The sequence below is a fragment of the Mugil cephalus genome, chromosome 19 (genome assembly GCF_022458985.1).
Source record: "Mugil cephalus isolate CIBA_MC_2020 chromosome 19, CIBA_Mcephalus_1.1, whole genome shotgun sequence".
Classification (NCBI taxonomy): Eukaryota; Metazoa; Chordata; class Actinopteri; order Mugiliformes; family Mugilidae; genus Mugil; species Mugil cephalus.
In genome coordinates this window covers 9,178,974-9,189,466 of record NC_061788.1, presented here as the reverse complement: position 1 = coordinate 9,189,466, position 10,493 = coordinate 9,178,974, and the positions used below count along the sequence as shown (strand labels likewise).

General features: G+C 44.3%; 1 protein-coding gene across 3 annotated transcripts; it reads right to left on the bottom strand.

The window, feature by feature from the left end:
• Positions 1–4,745: 4,745 nt before the first annotated feature.
• ak1 (adenylate kinase 1) lies at positions 4,746–10,373 on the bottom strand. Of its 3 annotated transcripts, none has more exons than XM_047569901.1 (7): positions 10,250–10,373; positions 7,094–7,128; positions 6,432–6,467; positions 6,167–6,330; positions 5,917–6,033; positions 5,610–5,801; positions 4,746–5,490 (listed from the first exon to the last, which is right to left on the bottom strand). In XM_047569901.1, exons 2-7 carry the CDS (start codon positions 7,098–7,100, stop codon positions 5,425–5,427), a joined length of 582 nt encoding a protein of 193 aa, XP_047425857.1. In that variant the 5' UTR covers positions 7,101–7,128; positions 10,250–10,373; the 3' UTR covers positions 4,746–5,424. The 3 variants fall into 3 exon arrangements, with proteins under 3 accessions (XP_047425857.1, XP_047425858.1, XP_047425856.1); XM_047569902.1 differs by lacking the exon at positions 10,250–10,373 and adding an exon at positions 7,687–7,705; XM_047569900.1 differs by lacking the exons at positions 7,094–7,128; positions 10,250–10,373 and adding an exon at positions 6,550–6,640.
• Positions 10,374–10,493: the final 120 nt, after the last annotated feature.

The window sequence follows — 10,493 nt, the reverse complement described above, 5'->3', positions numbered from 1 at the left end:
ATATGAGGTAGAATAACCTTGTCTGTAAATGCTGTATACACAAGAGTCAGTGTTGAAGCTACAGTCGGCACAAGAAATGTTACAAGAGGTAACACTCGACACACTCCACCTGCACAGCCCATGTGACACATCTCCAACACAACAGAGTGCGACGCATGTGATACTGACGAGAGCGAGCGCGCTGTCGAGTCCTTGTGTGCAATCGCAGTCTCACGTGTTCCCCTGTTATGTGACAGTGTGACAAGAAGGCGCAGACGTTGGCTTAAATGATGCTTTTGTTTCCCACTTGTCTACACGTCGTCAGTCAAATAAGGTCCTCCTTTTTTTTTTTTTTTTTTTTTGAAGTTTTGCTCCCTTTCTGGTCTGTGCTTTAATTTTCCGTCTCGTACAGTATCTGTTCACATGAAGCATTGTCCCTAGACTTACAAGTAATCTTGTAATCGTCAGTTTCTGTACGCCTCGGGGGAAGCAGCCTCGGTGTCATTACAGTGCCATTATGGAAATTGCACACCTATTATCAGTTAAAGGTCGTTGCTATATTTTAGGAACCTGGTGCATAATTTAAAGATATTAGCGAGTCCATTTTAGTGAAAATTATTTACCAGGTGATACTGCAGTGTCCTGCAGTGTGTCAAATTTTATTGATGCAAACACCTGTCAGTATGATGAAATAAATAAGTGAAGGATTAAGTGAGCGATGTGCTGCGGATGTTTATTTAACCGTTGCAGCAGGAGAATATAAAGTCAATGGGCCTTTTTGTGACTTGTGCTAGTGGACTAAAAAACGGCTTAATTTAACTAAATTTCCAGAAATAAAAGATAAAGATAAAAGGGGGAAAGGCACTTAGTGTTAGTTCAGGTCTATTACATTAAACAAATGGTGTTGCAGAGGAAGCCCGTAAAACTAGACATGATTATAAGAGCACTGATCAAATATTAAACTATTGGCAACTTTGGTTGGTTTTTCTTCCAACATATGAAAAAAAAAATAAATGTTAGTGCCCAGAGAGAAGCTTGTGCCCTTTTTGTGCTTGTTACTGCACCGTCACAAAGAAAGAGTAAGAGCTGCAGAGAGTAGACACAACATCCTTTCTGTGCTGAACAGACTCAGAGGAGTCATCAGCCCATCAAATCAAATCTCCACACAAAATGTGTTGGCAGAGCAGAGGAGAAGGGAAAAAAAATGGGATGGGGGGGCACATACTTCAACAATGCCACGATAACATTTATCATAATTAGAAAAACTGTGGCACAAACACCAGCGACTATGACAGTTTGTCGCTGTCTGTATCATGTGTTTTAAAAATACATCGCAAGAAGGAAGTGCGAAGAAAAACCGCATGTGAATACGGTTAAGGTCTTGAGGTTTCAGTATTAGCCTCCAGTAGCCGACACAGTAGATGATTGTTGGTGCCAATAAGGACTTCAATGAGAGCCAATACAGGTGTCTCCCAGCAAACCAATCAATGAGAAACTTAGGAAGCAGCCCAAGCACCTTAAATTATACATTATTGATGTCCACTTTAATAAATTCATTATAAGGTATGATAAAAAGAATATATCATCTTCTCAAGCACATGGACTTTACACACATTGTTCTGTAGCAAGTTTACCCTATGTTCATCTACTGTATGACTGCAGATGACAAGCATTTAATGATACAATATAGAAGAGCTGAGAAGCCACAATGCCTTAAGAGCAGTCATACAAAGTGCCTTGTTTTCCGACGCTGATATTCTGACTCTGACTTTTCTAACTTGACCTCATTCTTTCAGGCAGCATGAACAAAGAAATGCACATGGGATACGGCACTAAGTGGAGACAATTTCATGCTACTTGTGTTGTGCTAAAAGGGCCGCAATCCTCCGGTAGTTTCCAATGGCTTGCATTTAGCAGATGAGCAATATGTCACGGCTGGCAGTCACCTCGGGTGCTCAGTCACATCCGAGGCTGGCCAAAGGACGCTTCTACGGCAGCGCTCTGCTTCAATGGCATTCCTTTTTTTATTGGAGCCAGCCCCGCAACTCCAGCCACCTCCACCCCTGAGTACACTTTTTCAATAACAGGAAACAATCGGCCTTCGTCTTTCATCGTAGGTTGACGTTGGTTCCCGCACGGTGCCACTGGGTCTCTGTGGTGCCAGCCAGCCAGCCAGCCAGCCAGGGCACCGCAGTCTGCAGCAGGGTAGAAAGACACAGAGAGAATAAAGAGTATGCGCCAGCTTACCCGTTTCCTTATCGTCCTCTGGGGGAGGGGGGGCTTGGAGGGGGGGATCTGACGCATGGCCCTGCTCTGGTAATATCCCAGACTGATACATGATGAACAGAAGCCTATCAGCGTTACAAAGTCATTTAATATACATCTACAATCCCCTAAGGTGGCTAAATGACAAGGCCATCATTATAGAAAAGTCCCATTTGTAAAATAATATCTCACTTCTGAGAGTAATTCAAGGTTTTTGCTGGAAGTGCAGTCGGGTTTCAGTTAAGTGGGGTCCTGGTTCATTTTTCTGCGATGCCCTCAAAGAGGGTCATTTTCTCCGCAACTTCTTTATAGCTGGACTGTTCTCACATCACTCTTGTCAGTGTGTGACAAGGTTTGATTTTTTTTTTTTTTTTTTTTTTTTTTTATTGTTCACCGTTAACCCTCTTTAAAATGCTGGATTCCGGGTGGATAGTTTTGAAGCTCAGTGTGGCGGCCACGGCCGTCGCCATCTTGGAAATGGCGGACTCCGTCGAACTCATGGGTAACTCAAAAAAGGGGAAAGAAGCAGGGGTGAGATGGACTGGTACGCACCCGTTTGCCGTCATTGTGAATCAGGAAATAAGCTGTTGTGGGATTTGGGATAACACGGAGGTCTGTGAGAACTGACTTTTGGAACCGGCATCAAGTGGCCATTTGAGGAACTGCAGCTTTTGACACTTGACGTTAGGTTCATTTTTCATTCCTGGAGGTTATTGCTTGGTGTATTATACGTCTTATTATTTCCTGTGTTACCACTTTGAAAAACAGACGTTAATTATATGTAATTTTCTAGACTTTACAAATACAAGTTCATCTTATGTGTCTTAAGTTCATCTTATTTGCCTTGGTCGCAGTATTACACATCATTTGCACATTTGCAATTTGCTTATTAACCAATCTCCTATGGGTTTATTCCTATATTAAGAAATGGACACTTACTTGTATTATCATATATAATACAGTGTGCAAAAATTAGATTTTGGAAAACTATCTGCATGTAATGAAGCAATTACTTCTCTACACTGCTTTTCCCCACGTGGAACTATTACCCCTCTAATAAAAAATGATTAAAAATTTAAAAATAATAATGTTCTCTTTTGCATTACAGCTACCAAATACAAATGGGTGTTTAGTTCACTGCTGACTTTATTTCAGACCTACCACAGGGGGGCTCTGAAGTCAAACACTTTCAAATCCTACACACTGTGACTGTGAGCAAATTCTTCCAGCTCTCTTGAATGCTAAAACCCTTTCCGCTTGGTATATCATGGAGACGTAATTTATAACAGGTTAACCGGCGTTTAGCTCCCAGAGGATCCTGAATCCACACAGACCAGACAGTGAGGCTTTTCGTCTCTTCCCCCCACATTCACAGACGTGTGCCTCTGTCGTCCCGTCTCTGTCGTACGTGATGAATTCCACCGCAGCCCCTTTGTTTTGCACCTTTATTAAGTGAGGGCAGCATTCCTCGCATTCAGGCAGCATCCTCAATGACTTTATGAAAGCGCTTACAGACGCCTCCTTGCGATTGGCTTTCCGATGAACACATCCTGTGCACCTTCAGAGGCCGCTTTTTTTTCCCTCTTCCTCACCCCTACGGCACAAAGTCATGATCAGAGCCCTCCTTGGAGACTGGTCCGGATACCCGCTGCAGTGTTTGCCTGGCCAGCTGGAAACATGTGTGTGTCAGAGAGAGGAAGGTGAGAGGTAAAGGAAGACCAGTTGTTCATCAAGGCCTCAAAGGAAAAATTGGAATAACAGAAGTGAACTATGGCTGTCGCAGCGTGTCCTGTTTCCTGTTGTGTCTGCATTCTCCAGCACCTTCGCCGTGTTTTTCCGAGTCGAAAAGCAGTTCCTTTTTCCACTAAGAGGTCTCGTCTGTGTCTCATCTTTCGTGCTAGATCACATGGAGTGTCACTCTGTGTGCTGAGTAACACCAGTAATCTATTAACGTGCAGGATTTTAGGTGTGGACTCACCAAACTATTCAAGAACCAAAGAATCAAAGAACTACTGGCAACGCAGGCCGGACATTTCCTCACATTTCCTGTGTCTGCACCAAAAAGTGGAAATTGACGAGGGAGTGTGTGGATGGAGGTAGCGCTTCATTCCAGCAGGTGGCAGCAGCCTCACGCACACATTCAAAGGGGGAAACGAGGAGAGCCGCAGTTAGCTGGGAGGCAACTGTCACACAGAGCCTTTTTTTTTTTTTGGATGAGGATTTAAAATGTAAAGAGCCTTCTGTGTGCCCTATTTGAACTCAGTTACATTGCTCATTCCCTTCATTCCCGCTCGCTCTCTCATACACTGGTTTGCAAAGCCGATCAGCCAATCGAAGTAATCTTTTGCTCCCGCTCCGCTGAAAGGCCGCCAACAGCGGTCCGACCGGTGCCAAAAGTTTGGGCCAAAACGAAAGCCCCAGATGCTCGGCCCTGCCGCCCGACACCGGCCAACGACTGTCAGCTCGGTTTGGCCCGGCGCCCCTAATAAACATCGAACGTGTTTTCCCATTGAAGGCTACTTTAATTTTCCTTTTTCCACATATACCACAATATAGACACCCAATGTTACATGTGTACATCCTGATGAAATAAAAATAGAAAAGAAAGACAAAACATTCCTGTGCTTTTAAATATAGCTGGAAATGGATTCGTAGTTGGTGAGAGGATTTAAAATTTAAAGGTTTAAAGGTTCACTGTATATGTAAACAGAGGTTCACCAGTTTTCCCCACAGTGTGTGATCTCAATGGCACATGAATAAAAGGACTATGTGGCAGTATTAAAGAGGAAAAAAGATCGAGTAAAGTGCAGGTTGCTTTAAAAAGGTCCTGTATACGGTACCTTTGAGTTGTATCGAGCCACATACTGCACAGTTTAAGCACAGAATTCAAGACTTATATATATTATATATATATATATATAAAGAAAAATATATATATACAGATGCTGCCTTAAGCAGATTCCTGCGACTTTAAAACTTTAGATTCTTATTGCTGGGTTGGTGTTAGAGTTAAGGCTTTCAGTCTTTGAGCCTTAATGGCCTTGTGTTTTCTTTCTTTTAACCAAGATGAGTTAGAAAGTGTACTGCTTCTGCTGCTGATCATGTTTAGTCCTTATGAGGAAAGAAAACGGGAAAAATAAACCAACAACCATACACAGCCCCCGTGGTTATGTTGTTTTACTACAACGCATCGATGGCCTTGGCGACTTGGGCGAAGACCTCGTCCACCGGCAGCTCGGAGTCGACCTGCAGCAAAAGCAAAAATGACCCTAACGCGTCAGTAAAAGTGTTTTTTGTTTGTTCGTTTGTTTCTTTTAACACGGGATTTGCATTTTGTTTGTCACCATCTGAGCAGCGATACGCACCTTCCTGACAATGCCGCGGCCCTCATAAAAGGCGATGACGGGCTCGGTTGCTTTGTAGTACAAGTCCAGGCGCTTCTTGATGGTCTCCTCATTGTCATCAGAGCGGCCGCTGGTCTCGCCGCGTTTCAAAAGCCTCTTGACCATGGTCTCTCCCTTGGCGTCGACGTACAGCAGCAGGCAGGGTTTGCCGATCTGGGTGATCAAAGGCAGTTTGTTCATTTAAGCTTCTTTTTTATTTATTCACTCGTTTATTTGTTCACAGCTGCGGGGATGAATGATTAACCGACGTTGCCGGGCTCGCTCCTACCTTCTTCTCGAACTCCTCTCCCTGCTTCACCTCACGGGGGTAGCCATCAATAAGGAAGCCCTTGGAGACGTCGGCCTTGGCGATCATGGCGTCCTTAATCATGTCCAAGACTGTGTCCTGCAAGCAGGCGCCAAAAAATACGATCACCTCCCAGTATTATGTGGCATTTCTTCTTCTTTTCCCGTGCACACACTCGCCTGGTGTTGCACACACGGGTAAAGAAATGTAAAAATGAAGTTGGCTGTCTCACCAGGGGCACGAGCTCTCCCTTCTGCATGATGGCCTGGAGCTGCTTGCCCCTCTCAGAGCCAGAAGCCACCTCAGCACGGAGCAGATCCCCAGACGACAGGTGGGTGTAGCCATACTTTGCGACTATCTTCTCACACTGGGTGCCTTTACCAGATCCAGGCCCACCTGGGAGAAAGAAAGAAAGAAAGAAAAGAAAAAACAAAACAAGTGTTGCACGGAGGAGGCAAATGAGCAAATGAGTGTCGAGAGCGACCGAGTGTACTCACCCACAACAAAGATGATCTTGGCGTCTTTAATTTTGTCTGAAACGAACAAAAGAGGTTATGAATCCGCACGAATTGCGCTTTCGTTTGACTCACAAAGAAAAGGATTTTTGGAACAAACCGTCTTGAGAGCCAGAGCAAACAGCGGTGCTACACGGTTCATCCATTATTAGTTGCCGAATACAGTTTCAGCTGCTCTAACAGGCTTTTCTGACTGCGCTTGCTTTAGCTTGGGTTTGTGCTATTACTCAAATGGTGTTGTCATGGCGACTGTTTCCACCCAACAATGTTATGTTATAGTCAGATGGTCACAGTAAAACTCCAGGAAAGGTCTCAGCTGTGACTCTAATGAGGAAGGAAGCTTCTCTAAAATAATCTCCATTAGCAACTATTTCACAACAATCGATGCCGTCATAATACAGAGTTTGCATTGATAACTAAATGTAATGTAATGTACTACTCTGTAGCAGTGGAACGCTGGTACCTATGTGAAGTGTCTTCTCAAAAATGACCAAAAGAGGGCAGCAGAGCGCTTGAGAAGCCCCAAAGCCTTCCACTACTTTTCTCTACCGTCGTTATCTATTTAATAAACACGCACATAAACATGTTCCACTTAATTAACTAGCGAGTATTGATCATCTTGCATCAAGACGTGTGTTGATTACCTGCCATTGTGATGCGTCTGAGTGTCTTCTGTCAACTGCAAGACAGAAAAAAAAGGAGACAGAGAAGTCAAGAGGCAGAAAGACAGACAAACATAATTCACACAAGTAGCCAGGTACTTTATAGCAAACTCACTGACTGGGTTTGTTTGTTATAATTTGGTGGTTTATTAACTCAATTGTGCATTTTTGGATAAGTTTTTGCAACAGTTAATGTCCTAACCCTAACCCTAGGTAAAAGCTTCAGTTGAGTAGGTCTGTAGTACTGAAAACTTTCTTTATTTTTATCATAAAGAGAATACATAAATACTGAATTATTTTCCACTATAGCACTAACATGATATTACATTTTTTATTCTTTCATGCGCGCTGGGTACCATATGCTTTACTTTCACTTCGCAAATACTTTTAGTGGTACAAGTGACGTTAAAAGTAACGGCGCTACTCTTTCTAGTAATGACACATGTGCATGTGTTTTGTCCTGCATTTAGGTTATATTAAACTCAATGATATATATATCCATCTATCTATGTAAACATTATCATCTATTTAAATATATATATTAAAATAATAATAATAATAATAATAAACAGAACCTGTGACTTCCTGTAGATTCAGCAGTGGAAGATGCAGCACTAGCTTCTGGTTTTAGGAAGTTATTATTTATGCCGCCTAACAAAATCCTAGTCTCGCCTGATTGGCTGCTGGACCCTGCTTCTATCTTGTTTACTGTACCGAATATATCTAAAAAGGGCAAGAGCCACATAGTTTCCTGTTTACACACGTCTCTTCTAGCGTGCTCAAAGACCAAAGAATGAGGAAGGAGCCTGAGTGAGCCTCTGGTGTAAATGGATATCTGCAAGTAACCACTTGCCTCTGTCATGTGCCTTGGGTTATTAAATGAGTTCGAAAGAACTATTAAAATTAGGCATGACTTTGCATGCATTTTAAGTTAAGTGGTAGTCTCTATTCAACCTATATGTACAAAGCTATTATCAGATAGTTTCCCCTTCACAGTTCTGCAAATTCCACCTATTGTGCTTGTTACTAGGTAACACACACCACGCACATCGTCGAGTAACCAGAGAAGTTGCTGGCGTTAGGGATTTCTTGGATTACTTGTTGACTCCGAATTTGGATTTAAGTGCCAGGGAAGACAGAATGATGTTTGTAACTCTAATATTTTTCCTGTTCATCATGTCCTAAGTACAGTATTGAACATCGAGAGCGTTACCATTGAACCTTCGTGTGAATAAACAGTGAAAATCAGATGAAGTAAATGCACATCTTTGAATTAGTCTCTTTCTCCCTCTTTATGTGTCATTCCTGACACTGTATGTATGTTTTTTTTTTTTTATGATTATAATTTGCTCTACTTTACAAGAGCTGCAAATCGGGCAGTGGCACACTGATACATTGCTCCAACGAAACTTGAATGTGACCTGGAGACAATGTCGATGTGGCTGTTTGCTCCCTGGCACATGCCTGCTATTCAAATAAAAAATCTTGTGTGTCCGCGTGTAGCGGCAGATTTGGGGAATGGAGTATGTTGGAAAGGTGACACATTAGTCGAGCCGCTGCAGCGGGAAATAAAAGCCTCGCATTGAACTGCATTGAAGTACAGCTAAACGTGCAGTAAATTACATTTTCACTGTGTCTTTCACTGGTTCGTCGTGAAAATATTCTTGGGCAGCGCACGTCCCAAATCTGCAAACCAGATTCGCGCACAGGCCTTTAGAGCTGGGCGGGCTGCTTCTCAGGTGTCCAGTTTTTATGTCAGCGCCCGTTAACCCTGTTCCGTGTAAATGTCACCCGGAGGCTGGCGCCTGAGTCAGCACGGAGCCGGTTTGGGAATCCCTTTCTGGCCTAGTATGGTGCCATCTTTTGAGTCTCGTGCTTCTTTTGGCATGTCAGACGTGCGCCGAATAGCATTACACGGCCCCCCGAGTGTGAGATGTTACAAAACGAATCCTGTGTGAAATTAAGGCAGTGAAACAAAACACTCTGTTGGCTATCCTACAGGATGATCGTTCCGCCGCGTTTTCCCTAAAGAGGCTGTCATCATATTTGGCTACAGGTTGGAGGCTTGATATCGCAAAAACATGATGCATCTGAATGCAGAATGTAAAATTCCATTATATTTATATTTGCGATTCTTGTAAATCTATCCTTGTATTGAAATATAATAATCCCGGACCACCCGCGGCCCCCCGCCCCCCCGTGTCACTCCATGCACCACCCTCATGTCTTATTGCCGTTTTTTAACATGCGGCCTGGCTAAAAAAAGACTCAGACTGCAGCTGTCAAGGGATGTCGTGTCGACCATTCTCAAAAAGCGCACGAGGCTTTGACTGGCTCCCCCTGGAAGCAACTGGAGTAAAAAAAAACAAAAAAAAACAAATGATCTTTTAGCACATTCTCTCTGTGGAACAGTTGGTTACTAAAGCGCTCTCCTGTTTAATTGAGAGCACTGTCCCTTTAAGGGGAAAACAGGGGACCCTTTGACGTCAGTGCGGAGGGAGATATTCCTTGTTGTTTGTGGAAGGATGGAGCGTGACACCCTCAGTTGTTGCCCGTTGTGGGTATTTTGTGTCCCGGATGGAAAACACGCTCCCGTGTGCGCTCGAGAATCAATAGCACTCAGGCCCTAATCAGCTCTTAGTGGCCATTAATGGGGCTGAAAGCATGGCAGGAGACTTAAATGGCCAGAGAGGCTCGTGGGAAAATGCCCTTCAAACGGCAGCGGTGGAGGTGAACCGTCCCTAAGCGAAAGGTCAAGGCAGCGAACAAGAGCTGCTGATGGCAACATGTATTCATTCAAAACGGCTGTTATGTAATCCATTGAGTGCCATCGCTGTGCTGTGAATGGCACACAAGCCTCACGCGCCTGTGCCCCGCGCAGACGTGAGCCCGGTCCCCTGAGAGGGTCGGCCACTGTCAACTGTGACTAACGAGTGTCTCGAGAAACCAGATGACAGTTCGCCGTTACAGCCTCTTCTTCATCCCTTTTAACAGCCCTGCCCACTGTGCCTGTCTGCACTCCTTCTCTCTGACATCTCCCAATTCATCACTTCCCCCCCTCCTCTCCTGAACCCCCACCGCCTGACCAAGTTAGACTGCGAGCTCTTCCTCTATTGAGCCTTTGTCCTCTGTACTGACCTCTCTTACGCGCTGTAGCTCTAGATCCCAGTGCAAGGGGCTGCTGTCCCTGGATCCCCGTGTGTGTGTGTCTGCACAGTTCCTACTGCACGGCAGCCCTCCCTCCCCCTTTCTGTGTCCTTTTATAGCTCAGCTGAGCCTTCTCAGCCGGGCGTTGCATTCTGGGTAAGAGGGAGGAAAGCCGAGAAGGAGGGTGGGAGAGAGGGGATGATGGACGCGGTCGGGGAGGGGGGGAGCGGTGGTT